The sequence below is a fragment of the Penicillium daleae genome (assembly GCF_028827525.1).
Source record: "Penicillium daleae strain IBT 16125 chromosome Unknown utg000008l_segment0_segment0, whole genome shotgun sequence".
Lineage (NCBI taxonomy): Eukaryota > Fungi > Ascomycota > Eurotiomycetes > Eurotiales > Aspergillaceae > Penicillium > Penicillium daleae.
Genome location: NW_026623156.1, coordinates 194,196 through 214,784, shown reverse-complemented (window position 1 = coordinate 214,784; position 20,589 = coordinate 194,196). Strand labels below are relative to the sequence as shown.

Sequence of the window (20,589 nt, the reverse complement as noted above, 5' to 3'; positions counted from 1 at the left end):
TCTCTGAACTGCCGCCTAACGCCTAACCCGCCCAAGCCCAGTTCTCGCCCCCATCCCGCCTGCCTGGTCCCTAAGTCCTGAAGCAGTCACGATCCCTCGACTGCCTGTTCATGGACGCTTAGGTGCCTTGACATCTCTGCCCTGAACCCTTCTCCCTTCGAGCCTCAATATCAAAATGTATACTGCCTCTTCCCACCCGATCGCCCGTGTTGCCGCTATCGATCTTGTTTCCGTCATCGCTGGTCCCGTCTGCCTCTAAATCTCTGGATTTTCCGAGTCATCCCCCCAGCTTTGCCACAGGATTATAGCCGCAACACCGCGATCGGTTCGCCTGTGACTCTTTGTTCTACAACCTCTACTGCTTCACCTCTAGCCGTTTGACTCGTATTCTTCCTTTTTTTTTTTTTGCCTCCTTTGATTCCCCCCCTTGTCCTTTGTTCTTCTACCTTGATATCCTCCCTGACACCTGTTCCTGCTTCCGGACGTGACTCTTTTCCAACCGTCTTAAACAACTTCACTCACCTCCCCACCCCACCACCAACACAAACCACTTTTCCGCCACCTCGTCGCGGACTGTCAACAAGTCAGCCGCGTCTCGGTGGTCTCTTCCCTTTTTTATTTAATATCTTCTCGTCAACCTGGCGATCTGCACCTTCTAAAAGGCTTTGCCGTCGCCTCCCGCAAAAAGACGGCTTCTGTCTCTTCGGCCTTCGTTCCCGGTTCCCTGCTACACGGTATCTTTGACAAAACTACGGTTCCAAATCGGATCATCCCTCACTATAACCCTTTTCGGTCGCGAGAAAAAAAAATCTCTTGAGCGGTGACTGAGCCACCCTTTACTGGCTTGATCAGTCGTCTCTATGAACCCCTCTACGCTTCCGGATATGTCGGGGATGGACGTCTTGGGTTTACACATCTCGAACCCAAGCTCGAAAGCGCCTCATGCGCACCCTTACCCTTCCTCCCTCGCCTCCTCCGCCTCCTCCTCGTCCTCCTCGGTCTTTTCGCTCGATGTCTCACAGAGTTCGGTCTCGTCTACCGCAACAAACCCCGTCGACGTGATCTGGGAGAATGAGGGCGAGACACTGGGGAGACCCGTGGGCACATGCCCTCGTGCTTTTACAAAGGGAGCTGCGGCTCCCCAGCTTGATGGCGCCGTGCCGGCCGAGATGCGCAGGCATCCTCGGCGCACCAGCGTCGCGACCAACGGTTCCGCGGCGCGGCCTCCGCCATGTCTGCTCCGGCAGTCCGAGCGGAAAGTGAATTTCGTCGATAACCTCGTCGGTAAGTCTGATTGTCGGAAGCCCCCCTTTCACCACTTCTTTTCCCCTTGTCCCCACATCCGGCTAAATTGGTTTCTTTTTCTTCTCGTCTTGTGAAGATACGGCGTCGCAAATCGTTGAAAACATCTGGCCACTGTCCGCTGCCGCATCCCGAAGTGATGCCGCGACGGGTGCCAAGGGGGTTCTGCCCCTGCGGACCTTCATTCAGGAAACGCTGCGTCGTTCACGTACTAGCTACTCCACCCTGCAGGTGGCTTTATATTATTTGATTAAGATTAAGGCCCATGTGCCCTCGCACGACTTCACCAAGGAGCAGCCTCGGAATCAGCCGTGTATGCGGGCGATGCAGTGTGGTCGGCGCATGTTCTTGGCCGCCCTCATCCTCGCCTCCAAGTATCTCCAAGATCGCAACTACTCCGCCCGCGCGTGGAGCAAGATCTCGGGTCTGAACACGTTGGAGATCAACCAGAATGAGTTGATGTTCCTCGAGGCGGTCGGATGGCGCCTGCACATCTCGGAAGCTACCTTCCAGCGCTGGACCGACCTCGTGTTGAAGTTGACCCCCGGTGCTGGTGGCCTCCCAGTCAGTGAGGGACAGTGCTGGCGCACCGTCCTGCCTCGTCTCACTCCCGACCTCGAGTCTCTCGATCTCGAGCCGATGACTCCCGTCTCGATGGGTAGTATGGACCTGGGTCTGGCGGACTCTCCCTCGCCCCGCAGTGCTCCGAGCATCGAGTCGATTCGCTCCTTGTCGTGTGAACAGACTCCCACTTGCCCGCGCAGCCTGTCCCGGACGATGGAGCCTACGCCTCGGCTGGAGTACGCACACCTGCCAATGCCGACGATGACCCGCCCTCAGATGCTTCCCACGCCCCAGATGACCCCTCAGTCGCATGTTGCGTGCACTCCTGCTGCGAGTGTCACAGCATGTGGCCCCCGCCGTCCGTCTATTGGTACTGCGATGTCTCAGGCCCAGAATTTGGGAATGGCGCGCTCGACTCTTGATCAGCGCCCGCCGCTCTCATTCTGTCCTCGGGCTCCGTCGTATGATGGTTATCCGGCCGCGGTCCGTCGGTCTTCTCTGGCTCGCTCGACCTCGTCGGCCTCGTCGGCCTCGTCTCCCGACTCGATGGTGTCGGATGTGTCGACTTTGTCGTCGCGTTCTTCGCGATCCTCGTCGGTCTCGTCCAGCGCCTCGGGTGCCGGTGCCCCAGCTCCCTCTCGCCTGGCCGTGACGGCCACCTTGCGTTGCACCAACAACTCTCTCAAGGAGAGTCGCAAGACTCTGGCGATTGCCTCCCCAATCGACGAGTCCTCCCTGGCCGACCTCTACAGTTCTCCCAACTACCCAGCTGCGATGGGCTCTGCGCCGGACTTGTCCACTTTTGCTCTGGACTCTAGCCTGAGCGAAGCTGCCCAGAGCCTCTGCGAGTTGTCGGGTGCTACTCCTGAGCGTCGCCAGTGTCGCAAGCGCGGTCGTACTGGCTCCGACGATCTGCTTCTCCAGAACCACGTTCGCCATTTGATCGATGCGGGCGCCTCTGGCGTTCCTGCGTCTGTTCTCCCCGATGGGCAGTTGGCCAACTCGTTCCTGGTTTCGGGCGGATCCTCGGTTTCAGGTCCTGCTGGCATGAAACGGGCCTGCTGTGGCAGCGAGGTGCGCAAGGTTGCGCTCAACCCGAGCATCCGCGCAGACTATCTGAACTAAAACGGGACTGGTGATTCTGGATTTTCCTTTTGTTTTTGAGGATTAGAAAAAGCCCGTCTTTTTTCTTCTTGATTGTTTCGCCAAAAGCCTCGTGGTTTTTTCGGATGATTCCCCTCCCCCGTTTTCCCCTACTATCCTATCCTTACCCCCTCCCTCTCTCTCCTTTTGACGACTGAGTCCCGGGTTGACCTCCTATTGTATATACACTCGCCCGTTTTTTTACTCAATCCGGGTTCTAAAGCTCAGTCGTCGCGCAAGCTACCACCAAAAATGGTCTTGCAAGTGTACGATGCACGTGGTTCCTTGCCCTCGTCATCCTCTTTCCTCTGCGTTTCTTTTCTCTTTTTTTTTGTTTCGTTGCACGGAGTGTGGTGGGCATGGGACGGTTCGTTACTCTTTTTTTCTCTGTCGCTACTACCTCTATTACACACACCCTATTACTTCTGGGGCTCCTACTACCTCCTACCTACCACATCACCTATCTACCTTGACATCCCGCTGTTTCTTCGGATGGAGCACAGTGCAGAGGCTGCACTCGTGTGTCCTATACCATCTACTTGGCGCTGTCGGTTGCATGGCACCATGTGGGCATCATCGGGGGATTCGGCGTCTGGGCGGAAAGGTTCGCATCTACGGATAGCCAATCGTACATTTACTTGATCGGAAGATCTTGGTCCTTTTTTCTTTCTCTTTCTCGTAATGCGGGTAGATTCGTAGGCTGCTACCAGCGCTTACAGTGCGGCTTGGCTTGGCTTGGGCTGTGCCTCTCGGTTGTAGCCTGTCATAGACTCGTGCCTCACGCGCTCCGATTTGCGCCCACGTCCGGTTTCGGCGGCACCGGGTGGCGCAGGTGTCGGTTGTGGCGGTGGCGGTGGCGGTGGCACGGGTCTTCTCCGCATCTTTGGAGATGAGCTAGCTTCGGGATCTCCGAGCTTAAGCTCGGTTCTATGGATAGTTTTTGGATAGATGATACATCTGCAGAAGGCGCTTTTATTTCTGGTGTCGAAGCCTAGAATTAGGACTGCCGAATATCGGTAGGAGAAGATTCGGCTGGTCATGTGGGAATAGTGTACGGAGTGCAGAGATGGACTGACATGCCTTCCAGCTTCGTTGGATAATACCAGACAACACTATAATTTACAGCTGAGAGCATTAATTAGGGTTAGAAATACAGGCGTGCTCCAGTATTAAAACATCATGCATCGCGTCTATCTATTATTCTAGCTTGTGTGAGTCCTCAACCTACCGAAAGAGTTGCACGCACATCTATGACGTGCGGACTTGGACATTCCTTTAAACTACACCACGAGGCACTAGTAGTCTAGCTGTATCCCCCCAAAACCCAATTCACGATCAAAGTGGTAAAGTGTAGGAGCATAAAGTGTGATCAGATGAAAAGCTTGCGGACCACCAGAGAGGCCATCGGACCATCAGATAAGATCAGATGATGCATGCAACTGCCGGTCCGCCATTTTCTCCGCACTTTCCCCTCTTCGTCCACTTTACTTCTTAACCCTCTACACGGAACACTCCGACTCTTTGGCACTCTTGCAAGACGCCTGATCAGCCTTGTTTAGAGCTGTTGGATATACCCAGCCTTGAAAATGATCTTTCGACCTTTTACCACTGGGCTTCTCGCCCTGTGCTCTTCTACTTTTACCTCGGCCTCGGCCATTCCCCATCTCGACGACCAGGTTGTCTTGAACTACGCCGACCATGCTACCAACCCCCACAGTATCGATGCGGATAGCTTCACCCGTCCGTCATGGTTCACTTCTACCCTGATGGCCCGCCGTCTGCTGGCACTCTCCCCATCCGGCGTCATGTCTACCACTTTCCCCAGTCACATCCCAGACTCGTCCCGCACGCCCGCCGAGGTCGCCGGTTTGCCTATCGGCCTGCGCGAGTATATCGCCGACTGCGACGGCGTTTTACCAGCGGACCTCTCGCACGGCGATAACGGCGACCCGACCATCTTAGCGCTTCGCGTCGCTACAACATTTAGGAATATCGGCGCCGGGTCCAACCTCAGTTTGGAGATAGACTGGTGGGACCATCTCTCCGAGGCGGGCGCCGTTTATCCAGGTCTCCCTCCCAGTCCGGCCGCACTGCCTCGCTTCACTCTATTCGGATACCTGGATACCCTCCCCGAACTATCGGGCGCTGCTGCCGCCAGCTTGGAGAAGTGCTTCCTCCAGTCACATCCCGATGCGAAGTACTGGTTACCCGGTGCACCTGCTGCGCCGCACGCGAGCTTCTGGGCTAGACTGGTGGTCACCCAGGTATACTGGATTGGGGGCTTTGGCGACGTGCAGCAGATTGGGTGGATGAATGTTACTGAGTGGAAGGGGGTCCGACGGCATGGTAGTGTGGCTGGTGTGGGCGATGGGCGTGGATGGGAGGATGTGCGATTGCCCGGGGAGAAGTCCGCAGTCGGTGCTCTGTGATTTGTTTTGCTGATAATCTCTTCGTTTTTGTTTTATGTGAGTTGTCGGCTGTGTCCCGTGTATCCTGCTGTACGGAGTAGATACACATGTGAAGACGGGAGATAGTTAACTGATACCCGGTGTCTGATGAACGACGGCGTCCTCCGATTCTTATGGACGATGGATCACGATTATGAGGACCCTGCCACCTTCGCTAAATCTGAATGCACCAGCTTTAAGTTGCGCTTTGACAGTTAGTCTGTGTTAGTGTGTTCATCGCCCCCATTTCTGTCATGATGGACGCCAGCAGTATGGCTTGTCATTCGCCAGTTGGGCTTTATCAGGACACGGATGCTTATCAGCTCAAGCATCTTATCAGCTTATCAGCCCTCGTCCTTCGAGAGTCGAGAGATTACTGGGACGAGATTCGACGACTTGACCAGAGATTCGGGATTCTACTTCCACTTGCTGGCACTTGTCTGCTGCGATTTGGTACTTCTGAGCTGATCTTCCCTCATGGTTGCATTTATTCCCTTTTTCTTTTGTCACCCTGCGCTGCATTGGTGACACAAAACTCCATGCTTGCTTATTCCGCTACTTCTACCTCGCCTCTTCAATAGCACCTCCCTCTCGATCCATCTTTCATCATGCGCTTGTCAAGACCTCGACTGAGGGTCTCCCAGACCCAGTCAGTCTTTGCAGAGGGTAATGCGCGATGGACGAATCTCGATCTGGATCCGATTCCTTTATTAGGAAGAAAATGGGGTGTACTGAATTTGATAGGTACTTACTTACCCTGGCCCGATCTATCAAGGGTTACAACCATCTCCTTCTAACATCCTCATCCCTAGCATACTGGATCTCCGACGCCTTCAATGCAGCAACATGGCAGTTTGCTAGCAGTATCATCGCCGTCGGTCTAACCTACCGCGAGGCCATTGCCATCGTCGCCATCTCCTTCTTCATTATATCCTTTGTTATTTCTGCCAACGGTGCCGTCGGCGCCATCTACCATGTCCCATTCCCCGTGATCGCCCGCGCTAGCTGGGGGTTCTGGGGTTCGTATATCGCCATCATTTCCCGAGTCATTCTCGCCGTGTTCTGGTTTGCCATCCAGAATGTGAATGGTGGGAACTCGGTCCGTGTTATGATCGGGGCTATTTGGCCTAGCTACTTGGATCTTCACAATGATATCCCTGCGTCGCAGGGTATCACGACCAATGGGATGGTCGCTTTTTTGATCTTTTGGATCTTCCAGTTCCCCTTCTTGTGCATGCATCCGAATAAACTGCGCTGGTTGTTTACTGTCAAATCGATTCTCGTCCCGATTGCCTGGATTGCGATCCTGATTTGGGCGTTTGTCGCTGAAAAGGGCGGTGGTGGGATCTTTGCCCAGCAGAAGGCGACGGTCTCTGGGTCGAATTATAGCTGGCTGTTTTTGGCAAATATGACCTCTGTTCTGGGGAATTACGCTACTCTGAGCGTGAACCAGGTAAGGAGTCTCGCTCGCACTCGAACTATATGATCCCGTACCAAGACACTTACTTCTTCTGTGATAGTCCGATTTCTCACGATACTCCCGCATCAACCCCCGTTGGCAACTCCTCTACATCCCCATGCTCCCCATCATCTTCACCTTCATCTCCTTCATCGGCATTGCCGCGTCTTCTGCCGGCCAAGCCCACTACAATCTCGCCACCATCCCTTGGGACCCCAACGAACTCATCAGCCACTGGCCCAACCGCGCCTGCCGCTTCTTCGGTGCAGCTTCGTTCGCCATCGCTTCGCTGGGCGTGAATATCTCAGCCAACTCCCTCTCCGCAGCAAACGACTTTACCGCGCTGGCACCGCAGGTCCTGAACATCCGCCGCGGCCAGATCCTATGTGCCGTGTTATCGTGGGCGCTGGTGCCGTGGAAGATTCTCGAGTCAGCGGATAACTTTTTAAGTTTTATGAGTGCGTATGCGATTTTTTTGGGACCTATTGCTGCGATTATGATGTTTGACTTTTGGGTTGTGAATCGCGGCAAGTATGATTGTCTTGCACTGTATCAGCCGTTGAATCCGATTTATCGGTATGTTTGTACTGTGCCGTTCTTGTCGGGCAAGTCGATTTGGGGCGTGAATTGGCGGGCGCTGGTCTCGTTTATTGTGGGCGTGGTCCCCAGTTTGCCTGGTCTGATTAATGCTGTGAACTCGAAAATTGATGTTGGGGCCGGTGTGCATCCTTATCAGTTTGGATGGCTGTTGGGTTTCTCTGCTACGGCAGTGGTTTATCTCGCCTTGTCGTGGTTGTTCCCGGTGAAAGAGACCCAGATTCCTCGGGCTATTCTTCCGGATGAGATTTATAATGAGAGAGCTGTTGTCGTGGAAGGCGTGGAGACAGATGGCTCGGAGCAGATGTCGGCGACTTCTCGAGGTGAAAAGATACCAGCCGAGTCGGAGAAGGTTGTTTAAGGCTCTGCGTCGCTTGCTATAATGATTACTTGTTTCTCGAACAGGAAGAATATCATGGAATGTTTTGCTTTAGTATGAGCACCCGTGCAGAAGCGCTTTGTGGTACATGAATTTATGCTTTATATGCATGAACTCTTTGGTTCAGACTTGAGGACTCCAAAATGACTGAGAATGAACCCTCAACTTCGTGCCTGTGAGCCTTGATGACAAGACCCGAGCGATGGAGCCCCCCGAGATGTCAAGAGTATGAACCCCCTCCCGTCTGTAGTAAGTCTACCATCCCGAAAAGGGGAGACTATTGGTGCATGGAAGTCTTCGGGCGCAGGATGAAGACCTTCTCAACAATGAGAAGAAGCATGTCACAATGCCCCAGGACCCCGCTGGTAGAGGCAATGCGTCCTTTTCGCAGACGAGTAGTTTTGAAGCTTCTCGATAGTGGCAACAAAATGCTGTGTTCTGATCGTATCATCGTAAGAAATTCACTTTCAAGGCCCAGCCCCATATGACAAGGCCGCTTTCAACACCTTGCTGACACTGGAAGACGCGCGACCAAGTTCGCCACCTTCTTCCCTCGCACTCTTCAGACCGCGTTCAACGGCGGATAAGAACCGTGTCGAGAAGACCCTGTACCGATCTTCGCGGGTCTCGTACATCTCGCCCTCCTCGTCGCGAGGCTGTCCAAATAGATTCAAATAGGCATATGGCGCAGCAGACTCGGAAATCATGTGTTGACTTGTCTGGCACAGCGGGAATGGCCATGCTAAGGATGACGGGCCCTCGTGCTGCTCATCATCGACCGGAGCACCTGGCGCACCGATTCCTGCTTCCAGGAACTCCGCCAATGCACCCAATACTTTCACCATAGGCCGGCCCCGGCTCCCAGACTTTCCGAATGAAGCCCGGTTAGACGACCAGCGGGCCGACTCTTCCGTGTGCCAGCCCAACACCGACAGAAAACAGTTGAACGTCTTGATCCACCCACCCGCGCAGGAAACCACTGCTTCACCAGCCGCATCAACCATCCATGAGAGAATCTCGACAGCAGAGACACGAATGTCTGCTGCTAGATGGGTCATTCCTGCACGGACATAGGGAAGTAATTGCGCAACGTGGTCCTGTACATCGCTGGGCGGTAGTGTTTTCAGGAGCTTGAGGAGTGCAGTGCGGACATTATTGTTTGCGTCGAGGATGAGCGGGAGCAAAGATGAGAGCATGACGCTGACTGGCTGTGGGAGAGGGGAATTGACCGGTCGCGAGGCGATTGAGGTGGTTAGGTGAGCGAGAGAATCGCGCCGTTGGCTGTCGGACTTGGAGGAGAGGAGGGAGAGATGATGGGAGAATTGGCTGCTGGAGGTCGGTGCGGCGACATGAAGGGATTGTTGGTTAAGAACGATCGCTGGGTAAAGATTAGCGCATGAAAATGAACACTGGTTTATAGAGCCGAGAGCCTAATATCCCAGGAAACAAAGCGACTGCGTACCTTTTGCTTTGAAACTGGTGTCTGTAAAGTTCTCCGGCTTTGCCTTGGCCTTGCCGACCTTGAGTTTGGGTTTCTGCAGGAATTAGCTTGTCATATATTTGAGATTGCCAATCATTCGATCTTACTTGGAAGTCCTTTTGCTTCTCCTTCTTTCGCTTGGCGCTGGAACCCATGATTGCTGCTGCAGTTTGGAATTTGGAGAAAGCTGTCGTAGTGACTTTTTTTTGGGCGGCCTATCCCACGTGATACTGATAACAGCCTCAGGCAGGACTAAGCCAAAATGGGAAGTACAAAACTCTAGTCAAAGATTATTAAAGTGTTCTTAACTACAGAAAAGTAGTTTCTTTAAACCTGCGAGAATTGGTGGATAAATAAATTTTTATTCTACTCAAGAAGTGCAGTCTTGACCTTTTAAGTTTTCCTAGGGTTAAGCTTGAAATTAGCAAAGTACATGAGGGACACGAAGGGAAATTTAGTATGATATTCACCTATAAAATGCAAAAATTGGGATATTCAAGCTCTAAATTATCTGCTACAGTCTCAATCTTAGGTATTCTAGCAGTGGTCCTTGACGAATTCGGGAGGGAGCTGCATTATGCGTTGTACATTGTTACACGCTCAAACAACTCTGCTCAAGGCTCACGTTTCTCCAGCAACGTGGCGTACTATGATAGGAATAATAGAAATAACTTAGCTGTCAGTATATATTGCTACTAAAATTACTCATATCGACAGTCCGAGTTTATCCTAATTCTAAGACTCAAGTGTTATCGAAGTCCTTCACATTGCAAGGCGGGTGAAAACCGGCCTAAATTCAATCCTGAGCTTTCTACCCTCATATGGCCATCTCACTTAACTAGTACCTGCGTAATTATCAGCTCAGATATCTAATCACACACCATCGACAGTATTGCCAACCACTCACCCCGCGAGCCCCCACCCAACGCCTTAGCCACCATCTCATGTGCAGAATCCAACATGGACTTTCCCTTGTCTGCTGGTTCATGACTCGGTTTCGTGAATTGATCTCGCATACCGGTGGGTGTATCTGACAATCGACGAGTGGTAGCTTTCGTGTCCCCTGCAAGAAAAGATGGACGGCTTAGTTTTCAATTCCACGTACTGCATAGAATGACCAAAAGCAGGTATAGAAAGGGGAAGCAGATGGTTTTACGTCCCTGAATACAAGTATATATCCACGGCACCGTAAGAGCTGAGATACGTACCCGGTTCTAATGTGTCTGCGATTCTTTGGCGGGGGCTACTTGCGGATTCTTTCGCGCGGCTGGTGTAGCTGTCTGGTTTGCTTACGTCGACGATTATGGGTTCCGAGACCTCTAGGAGAAGTTAGCGGGTTTCATTGCGAACTGGGTCAGTGAAGAGTAATTAAGACTTGCCGTCCGTGCTGGCACTATCATACTGAGGCAAGAAGTTAATAATCGATTGATAGAGTGACGGAGGAGGGTATCCTACCGCGGCGCCAGACATGCTGTTGCTCTTTGTGCAGATTTGACAATATTTCTCAAATCAAACTTGAATGAGTTCCGCTAATTGATCGCACAAGATGTAAAGGATGTATCTGACAAGAAATCAATGTTAGGAGACATAGTAGGGGCAAGGGGCAAGGGGCAAGGACGTAACTCGGATATTCGTCGCCATGACGTCTGTCCTACCTGTCCTACGTGTTGTACTAAGAAAATTCATGGAAATGAACATCAGAAAAATTCAGGAAATGTCTGCCATAAAGCAATACATCAAGTATTGATGATAATTTGCAGGATAATGACATTGTAGTTCGAGTAATACCAAGGGAACGGGGGCGAACTGGTTGAAAGAAACTACAGTACTGTATGTACATAATAACCTTGTGGACTCTCATAGTGGGGATGTGGGGGTTTGTCTTAAAAGTTGAGATCTTATCTGGATTGGCTTTAGCATGTGGACCCCAATCCAGCGATCTTAGAACTAATGATTTCAGTCAAGTTTGGCTATACCTTAGTATATGGCCCCAAGGTCACTGCTGGCTTCCGCAACACGCATCGTCTGGTCTTGTGTTCTTGGATCAATCACGTCTAAATTCAAAGTATCCAAGTTGAAGCTAATGACATGGTGTGATCGGGCATTTTCTATATCGCCCTAATACAGTTAGTTACGTGCTACTATACTTTTCATTTACGTTACTGTACCAGCTTCCAAACTTTCCAGATATCACCGTGTCATAACAATCGTAGTCAAATTCAAGTCTAAATATGAGAGAGAAAAGTCCCATCATCACTGGGCCTGCTCAGCAGCGCGTAATGAAGAGAGTGACGAAAAAAAAGCATCAGAAATCCAATCGAAGGAAAAACATCAAAGACATGAGATGCGCACTTCTGCCCGGGCCCAAGAGCTACATACATAAGAAATATGAAAGTCAAGAAAGAAGAACAAACAAAAGGCAACTTGGGCACCGGACAGACGCGATTGTATCAATCAAATCACACAGATCATCAAGCACACGTAACGTATAAGAAACAGTGGGAAGATAAAAAGGGGGAGGAAAGGCATGAAAGCATGGGTTTCAGAAATCCATGCAAAGACCACCAGCAAAGTGGAGCAATTAGTCGTGTATAGATGGGATTAAAGAGGCGGGGGCGTCCCAGCCCCGTCGTACCGAGAGATATCGACAGAGAAAAACGGAAGAGGAGAAAAGTGAGATCGTTCCAACGGGCAAGACCGTCTAAAGACTCATAGTCAGCCATTCCCACTCTTGGCTTGCACCCTGACCACCTGCAATACTGTGGTTGGCTGGGTTGGCGGCTGCGGGTAGCATGGCGGGAGCCAGGGGCACCACCTTGGACCGACCAGCGGACGTGTTGGTCCTGGGGCTGTCTTCTGGGTCGGGATCTGATCCAGTTGGAGCCTTTTCCAAGCGACGCTGGCGTCTTGGAGCCACTTGCACTCCAGCACGAGCCGAGGCCACGCCGGCAGGGGGACCAGCCTTGGGGGGCGCGGCAGCAATGGGGATCACGCCCGGTTTGCCCATCATGCTAGACCCGGCAATGGCAGGAGGTGACTCGGAAGAGTTGCCATTTGGCGTGCGAGAGGGAAGTAGACCGGAAGGCGCCTGCTGCATGGAGTTCTTGCGAGATGACTTTTTGGACGACCGGGAAGTGCCAACAGCCAGACTGTTGGCGCTGCTGCGGTTGCGCTTCTTGATGACATCGGTTTTCAGCGACAGGGGACGAACGACTCCGTGAAGCTTCAAGAACAGACCACAGGCATTGCATAGCGGCTGACCCTCGGGGTTGCGGCGCCACAGGGGAGTGGTCTGGGTGAAGCAGTTGGTACAGGTTGTCGGGCCGGCGTTGGGGTCACCCATTTTGGATCCGCCAGGACTGCCGGGACGTGATGGCACTGCGCTGCTTAGGCCAGACTCAGGAGGGGTGCTAGGGGAAGGATGGCTGGTGGGCGGCCCACTGGTGATTCCGTTCATGCTCTGTCGCAGTAAGGCTGGAGCATTCGGGGTGGAGGCGGTGCGAGCAATCTTTTGGCGCCGGGGATCCTGCTCTCGGTTGCGCACGTCGCTAACAGAGGCGGCCGAGCCGAGTCCACGACCCAAGCTGCCAGCATGCTGCCAATCAGAAGGACCGTCCATCATATCAACAGATCCGATCGTGACATGTTTGCGGTGCGGGCCGTTGAAGCCGGGCAGTGACTGGACCGACCCAGCGAACCCAGAATCCCAGGTCAGACCGGCATTCATGTCACCGTCGTCCATGGAGGGGAAGTCATTCGGCATCGTGATGCCTCCACGATCATACGGGGTGCCTTCGTCATCTTCATTATCTGAGTCACCACCAAACGTGAACATGCTGTTGGTCGGGGCAGCCGAGGGAAACTCGCCGGAACCTAGAACCTGCGTGGGATCCACATGCTGGGGCGGTGCAACGGAAAAGCCGGATTGGTGCATGGTTGCAGGCGCACCTGTAACAGCAGTCGGGGCCGAAAACTCGCCGTTGGTCGTGTTATACATGTGGTGCGGCTGGAGTGACGCCGATAGGTTAGATGTTCGTTGCTGGATATAGGTGGGAATGCGGCGTTGAGCTTGGGATTCGGTAGACGGCACATCATTGAAGAACATGGACTGCTCTCCTTCGTAAATGGGCTGGGGAGTGGACACGGTTGACTGGTACCCCGAGGGTGGTGGAGAGAAGAACTCCGTCGAGTTGAGGGATGATGCCAACGGGGTCTGCGCATACAGGTTGGTGAATGGATTGCCGGAAGTCATTGGGGACTCGGAGGGGGAGAAAGTAAAGTGCTGCTGATATGGCCCGGCCGAGTGAATGCCATGGTCCTCGCCCACTCCAAAAGTGTCTAAGCTGAAGGGAATGCTGGAGGTGTGGTGATGCTGAGGACGACGTCCGCCTATCGTGCCATTCCCAGGCATAGCAAAGGCTGTGGGTGGGTGGTCCAAAGAGTAGTCTGGAAGCGTCGAGGATAACTCGGAGTGCTGTGCCAGCATTGTGTTCGACACGGGCGGCACCTGGGGCGATGAATCGGCTGGGCGCTTGCGAGTCGGTACGGCCAGGCCGGCAAAGAACTGGCGTTCGTCGACACTGGTCTTGCGCACTCGACGGGTGACATAGCCGAACTCGCTGTTCTTGCGCTGATCCGGTGGCGGATGGGGGAAGGATGCGGCCGCAGACGAGTCGTTCACGGGATGATCTTTGCGCGCCTTAATGGGAATTGAAGCCGTGGGGGTCGCATTGAATTGTCGGTCGGCAGCGGGATGTGAAGCATATTCTGCGGGGGAATCAAAGGGCACGATAAAATCATCAATGTTCATCGGGTCAGGCGTCGCATCCATGTTCATGTCAGCGTGGTTGTCCGGCGAAGTAGGCTTGGTCTGTTCCGATAGACGCAGCTGCGCGATGCCACTCGAGTTGGGACTAGTGGTGTCTTTCTGGGCTTGCGATATCCTGAAGAGTTCCACCAGTGAGCTGTCTGGACGAGACGGGGTGGAGGGAAGGCAGCCAGCAACGAATGCGATCTATCGAGGGAACCTACCGAGCCTGTTCTCGTTCCTTGCGTTTTAGACTCATGGCCATCATGCGCCATGTCAGATTCTCCATGCGCTCCTGGTTGGGTAGCTGGGATTTCGTCCGAGTGTACAATTTCCAGATCTGAGCCGCCAAGGGATCGTTCTTCTGCATCTCTTCGGGGTTGTCGCCACCCCGCGGGACACCGGTCTTCCACTCCGGGAAGATGGCATCTGAAAGCATCCCGTCCTGGGCGTTGGAGTTGGAGGTGGAGTTGGTCGGGCTAAAGCGCGAGCCAAAGGTGAAGTCGTCGGACATCATATGCGAGTCGATGTCGATCCCTGGGAAGGCCAGCGCAGATGGCTGCGACGGTCGGGGTCCTCCATGCCCATGCCCATAGCCATGCCCGTGCCCATGCCCTCCATGGTTCATTCCCTCCATGGTATCCAGAGGAGACGGGAGGGGAAGGGAAGACGGGGAGAGGAGGGGAGAATAAAGGCAGATATAGACGAGGGGAGAAAGGTAGGTGGGCTAAAAAAGATGGTTTGAATTGAAATTCCTCCGTACCCGCCGTAAACGAGACCCTTGCCGGGGGGAACAGAGAGATCGAAGGCAACCGAGCGAAGTGATTGGTAGGATGGCGCAGCCAACGACCAGGGTCAGCACCGACGTCAGTACCGTTTTTACGTGCGAATAGAAGGGGAGGGGGGGTTGGTATTGACAAGGAAGTCCAGTAAGTACTCACGATTGGGGGGGGGGGGGGGGAGAGGAGGGGAAAAAGTACCACCACCCAGTTTGAAGTCAGATCTGAGTGTAAAAGGTTCTTTTTTTGATTTGCTTTCTTGTCGTGGAGGGGGGGCTAGACCCTCCAGACGCTCATGCCCCGACGTGAGATTGCGTAGGGAAACGGAGGTATTCGCACGCCAGCGGAATTGTGCGAGATACAATGGGCACGAGGGTTCGGATCTGAGGAAATAGAGACCGACTGCGATCGAAGGGAAAGCGGGAATTGGGGGATGAGATAGGCAGGGGAGAAGAGAGGAGGATGAGGAGGAGGAGGAGGAGGATGAGAGAGAGAGAAACGGACGAAGATGAAGATGAAAAGGGAAAGGGAAGAGTCTCGGGGAAATCTGAAATCTGGCGATGCGCGATGAAGTTGCGCAAGTCACTTTGGGGAGATGAGAGCGGTATGCGTATTACCCGGGGCGCTCGGTATTTCAGTGTATTTAATGTATTGACGGTATTGATCGTATTTGGGTGTCGAGGCCCGATTTACGGCGCTTGCCTCGACTACGACAGGCTGCCAGAGAGAGACAAGCGTATATAGTAATGACAATAAGTAACTAACTAACTAACTTAAGTTAGTGATTTTAGTACGACTTGACCAAGTACTAGCTATACTAGACAAACAAAGTATCCAATAATCGGAACAGTTACACTCAATTTCACAACTCAAAAGTACATGAATCCTGCACAGTGGCTCGATTCAACGAGTCAACTGGCTACTCAGCTATCAACTACCTTGACCTACAGAACCATCACCGTGTATAACATGATCCAGCAATGGGAACCAAAAGAAAAAAAAAACAAACAAAAGTACAGTATTTGTACATCCTCGGACCCATCCCAGACATGATTCATGCGTGCATGAGACGCCACTCCCGGTCTCTTGTTCAACACACGTCCGGACTCGGCTTTGACTGTGCACTTTGTGGTCTCTGCTTTAATTGCCATTTCCACGAATCGGTGGCCTCGGCCAGAAACCACCCTCCGGTCCATCTCTGGGTCCATTTGCCTGTGGCCCTGTCCTCCCCCATCGTCCCGACTCGCAGACGCCTCGAAGCGGAGTCGATGCGGTTGTACTTTAGAACTACTCCGTACTGTAGCTATGGATACGAGCCACCCAAGGCTCACGGACTCTCGACCGCCACGATGGGCGTTGTTCGCCCCCATTCTCCTGGCATCCTCGAATGACAAGTCCGGGACCGAGAGGCGGCGAGCTTGACCTCTTGTCTCGGCCCGAGTCCGAATGGCAAACCTCGGGCGAACGGGGTAGACCTACAATCGAGACCTTACTAGATGCAGGTACTTTGCCTGGTACGAGGTCGGAGGCAGTCTAGAAGGGGGGAAGATCAGGAAACAAGAACTGCAGAGCGCAGACCAAGGACGGTTCTTCTGAACGCATGGCATATCACGGAGGCACGTCCAGATAGGTCGAGGATCGAGTGGATCCGATTCCTTGCGGTGGAGTCTTGTCCGAACCGGAGGAAGTTCAGCACGCGGGCCCGGAAGTAGCATGAATGGAGCAATGGAAGACTGTACCTGTATTGTCTGTAGTTCGCAGCAGGCACCAGACGAAGGGGAAATGGCAACTGAAGGCTCGTGATTCGTCTTGCTAGAATGGGTAGAATGGATATGGAATTCCCGAGTGGATCCGCCAGGATGGACGACGGCGTTGCCCAGGCTGTTGTGCCAGACGAGTATAAGCAGCAACAATCATGGCCATATATCCATTCATGGCACGGATCAATGAACCATTGGCAAATGGAAATTGTCAGATCCTCAATGACAGTCGGAACGACCCAGCCTGGGTGGTCAGCGGGGCCGGAGATAGGATGGCGCCCGAAAGGGGAGACTGGGAGATAAGAAAGCCGTTCGATGGAGTCGGTCGCGAGAATGACCGGGTGGCCAGGGACGGGGAGTTTATTCTAGAAAAAAAGAAAAAAGGTACGACAGGGAGATATAGCAGATTTGAATATAAGATTCTTGACTATCTGATATGCATCCCCAGTGACTGGACTCTCTACATGACCAGAAACACGGCTTGCGGTCGCGCATATATCAGATTGCGACACATTCTGACACGCACTGCTACAAGCATACTCTAGAGAAAAGAAACAAAGACAGTGCAGCAGTACATCCAGCATATACCTCCGTACATCCCACTACGAGCCAGCTAGCTGTAGCTGGGCGGGGACACTCCTCTCGTGTATACGGAGTAATGGACGTGGGAATGGAAAAAGCGACTCACCGAGCGAACCATTCCTACATTACCCGAGACTGCGTATCGTATCGTATTGCATCCTCCGTGGAACCATGGCGTATTCAGCTTTCCACCGTTTGAAATGCGTTCCGTCTCTTGGAGTCATGTCCAGTTGCGACTCGCCGAGCGGGCCAGGGTTAATTCATCCGCGGCTTTACGTCCATTCAGCGCATCGTATTCAAATGGAACCACTCGTCCTCCTCTGCTCAGCCTCTCCTTATTCAATCTGCGACTCCTGTCGAACGGTTTGGGCGCGGGGGCGCAAGCGGATGATTTCACATTCCACGGCTAAACTGCAAGCCCCCCAATCATCCACTTTGGTCGTGGCTGGGCATCAGGCACCCTGCACCCCTTTGCCACTCGACGGGACGGGTCCTCTCGCAGGATCAGTGTCGTGGTCGATCTTTACCTGCATTTTGTAGATTGTCCCAAGTTATTGTTTGCTGAAATTGGTCCTGATGGCCCATGATCATTTCCTTTATGGGCCCAGTGGACGACGTCAGGCATTGGACGGATTGGACATCCTCCATGGCGGCCAGGGTGGGGGCTGACCGGATCTGGGAATGGATGTAATCGAAAAGACGACTGCGGGCGGTAACATAGCAGTCGTGGAGATCAAGAAAGTCCCGGGTATCTTGGAATGGGCATCTCGGTTCAGAGCTTCTTCATTCTGGCGATGGTGTGGGGATCAGGACCAGGCACGACAAGACACAAGAGACCGCATCGATCAGGCTCGTAGTCTGATCGACTGCATCCAAGTCCAAGTCCAAGTCTAAGGCTCTTGGCCCCACGAGGAGAGACTCCACCGAAAGGTCGGGGGAAATCCCCTCGTCCCGATAGGCCCAGCTGGAGATAACTGGAGATAAGGCCCTGATAAGCCCGCAGGTAGTCATTAGCCGTGGTCAATTTGCTGATACGCGCGAGTTCTCCGAGTCCGGTTATTGTTGTTGTTGCTGCTGCTGGAACAAGTAACCCTCGCTTCGAAGAACATCAGAATAGATTGGTTGGTCCAGAGTATACTCCGTAGTTGATACGGGAGTACTCCCCCTCCCCCTCCCCTCCCGACTCCGGAAGACTCTCAACCGGGGGCGGCACCATTGGCGCATGTGGATCCCCCATGACGGTGTGGTGAGATATGGTTTCTTGCTTGTTGGAGAGAACATACTTGGTGCTTGCTCGGATCAGATCCAGGTTGGTTGATTATCTTTAGTGGTTCAGGGGCCAGCAAGCTGCAAAAGCAAGTTTGCCCGGTGGTCTGATTCCGTTCAACGCCCAAGCTGTAGCTAGGTACTGTAGGTCCCATGTGAGAGGCTCCATCCATGCTTCGTAACGTATTCCATACAGGGGTAGGGAGGTACGGGCTATACCGAGCACACTGGATGGAGAACGGAGACGACGAAGAGGGGACCCCTACTGGGTGATGATGTTCGGTCGGCTCTAATACAACTCGGCTGCTGGTCGAGCTGGTAAGCGGGTTGGCGTGGATGGACAGCTGAAGAACAATCGCCTCCTTCATTGCATTCTGACCATTCACAACATAACAAGAGCAGGTATCGCCTCACAAGTGCTTGCAAGTGGGTCGTGGCGCTCCTGCAGTAAGCCCTCGGTTGACGCCAATCATGCCCAGAATGGTAGCAGATACTTTGGACCGGAACTGGGGAGGGGGGGAAGAGGGCTGCCCAGCCCAAGCCCTGAAGACCCGGGGGAAGAAAGGGGGATGCATCCAGGTCCTTTTTTTTCAAAGCGGCTTCAGCGGTTAGGAAGAAATGGCCACAGTATAGGTCCAAGGGAGCGAGAGAGGCCAGAAGTGCATATGAGAGAAGGGAGAGCCTGCGACGGGTAAGGCCGCGGAGCGTGGAGGCAAAGCAAACCGACACTGCGCATAAGTAATATACGACGAGCCTTTTCCTCCCGTCCAACACCGTGGGTACACGGCCCAACTGTGAGAAGAAAAAAAAAATAAGTTTCCAGTGAAATCAATGATCCTCAGGCAGGAAAACAATGACAACCGAACCAGAACGTTAGAGAAGGAGAAAAGAAGAAGAGACGACCGAAATCCCCAGAAAGAAAGACGGGACTAACCAGCAGCGGTCACCACCAGGAGTATATATAACCTCCTGCCCAAGCCAGGACGTGTGGTTTATCACCCAAATCAGTTTCGATAAGGTGTGACGCTACTACCCAAGCCTATCCCTGGCTGATACGACAAAGATCCTCTCGTGCAACGGCCAGCCAAGCAGGGACCAGCAAACCAGCCTGATAAGTTTGCATATCGCCCTCCCCTTCCGGGATTCTCGAAGGGGCTCACGCTCTCGGTCCAAGAGATAAGACCGCCCCCTGGTCAGACAATTTGCAATGCACAAAATTAGAGGAGAGATCATTTCACGCTCACCATCTATACCCTGCCTGGTACCTTCCTATATCGGATCTGCCGTTGGTCCCCCGATGAAACCTATTATCCACCTTCCCCGATCCTCTCTGGTGATTCCGATGCTCTGATTTGCTTCATTATGGCCCTGATAGAGAAGCAGAGTACAAAGTCCACTGTCCCACTTGAGTGCCCACTTCCTGGCTATCTCTCCAGATTTCTGACCCCAGAGTCCTTTTGTTGGTCCGACGGATCTTCCGGGGAACCTAGATTCCTCAACGAAAAAAAAAAAAAAAAAAAAAAAGAAGCGCTGACTGCCACACCACGCACCCAATGGAGATCAGGCCCTATCATCTTGATGCGGTGGTTCCTGCGCGTCATCCCAAGATACGGGTGATAACTCCATTTCGATGTGTCCACCACTTCAGTAGATATGACATGATTATCAGAATTTGCCCAACCGTGTTCAACAAGAGATAGGCTCAACATGCACTGATGCAGGGGGCATGATTGGATTCACATATCCAGCATATTGACGCCATGGACAGGGTTTTAGCCTCGGCTAAGGAGGGAGGCCAGACGAGAATACATCAGTCTTCGCCATCTCCGAGGAGAAAGGGCCACCTCAGACCGATAGTCTGATTGTCAGCATCCGCCCCCCAGGCGCCTATCAAATCGTTACATTGCTCTGCAGCCCCCTGCGGGATGAGCATGGGCCGACCCGATCTATAAAGTTCACAATTATATTCTCAGAAGACTCTGTCTATGACAGGCCAGTCCGTCCGACAGGCTACAGCACAGCCG

At 53.0% G+C, this 20,589-nt stretch overlaps 5 protein-coding genes across 5 annotated transcripts; 3 read left to right on the top strand and 2 right to left on the bottom strand.

The window, feature by feature from the left end:
* Window positions 1–860: 860 nt before the first annotated feature.
* Window positions 861–2,991, top strand: N7458_008770 (putative G1/S-specific cyclin Pcl5; the record flags this gene model as incomplete). The annotated part of the gene is made up of 2 exons (XM_056912152.1): window positions 861–1,284; window positions 1,382–2,991. 2 exons carry the CDS (start codon window positions 861–863, stop codon window positions 2,989–2,991), a joined length of 2,034 nt encoding a protein of 677 aa, XP_056761001.1.
* A 1,604-nt stretch (window positions 2,992–4,595) lies between these two features.
* On the top strand, window positions 4,596–5,438 carry N7458_008769 (uncharacterized protein; the record flags this gene model as incomplete). The annotated part of the gene is made up of 1 exon (XM_056912151.1): window positions 4,596–5,438. One exon carries the CDS (start codon window positions 4,596–4,598, stop codon window positions 5,436–5,438), a length of 843 nt encoding a protein of 280 aa, XP_056761000.1.
* Window positions 5,439–6,064: 626 nt separating this feature from the next.
* Window positions 6,065–7,873, top strand: N7458_008768 (nucleobase cation symporter-1 family protein; the record flags this gene model as incomplete). The annotated part of the gene is made up of 3 exons (XM_056912150.1): window positions 6,065–6,200; window positions 6,269–6,909; window positions 6,977–7,873. 3 exons carry the CDS (start codon window positions 6,065–6,067, stop codon window positions 7,871–7,873), a joined length of 1,674 nt encoding a protein of 557 aa, XP_056760999.1.
* A 485-nt stretch (window positions 7,874–8,358) lies between these two features.
* N7458_008767 (IPI1/TEX10 family protein) lies at window positions 8,359–9,526 on the bottom strand (the record flags this gene model as incomplete). The annotated part of the gene is made up of 3 exons (XM_056912149.1): window positions 8,359–9,269; window positions 9,354–9,426; window positions 9,479–9,526. The coding sequence occupies 3 exons, from the start codon at window positions 9,524–9,526 to the stop codon at window positions 8,359–8,361; spliced, it is 1,032 nt and encodes a 343-aa protein (XP_056760998.1).
* A 2,546-nt stretch (window positions 9,527–12,072) lies between these two features.
* Window positions 12,073–14,815, bottom strand: N7458_008766 (Nitrogen regulatory protein nrfA; the record flags this gene model as incomplete). Its single annotated transcript, XM_056912148.1, has 2 exons — window positions 12,073–14,314; window positions 14,403–14,815. The coding sequence occupies 2 exons, from the start codon at window positions 14,813–14,815 to the stop codon at window positions 12,073–12,075; spliced, it is 2,655 nt and encodes an 884-aa protein (XP_056760997.1).
* Window positions 14,816–20,589: the final 5,774 nt, after the last annotated feature.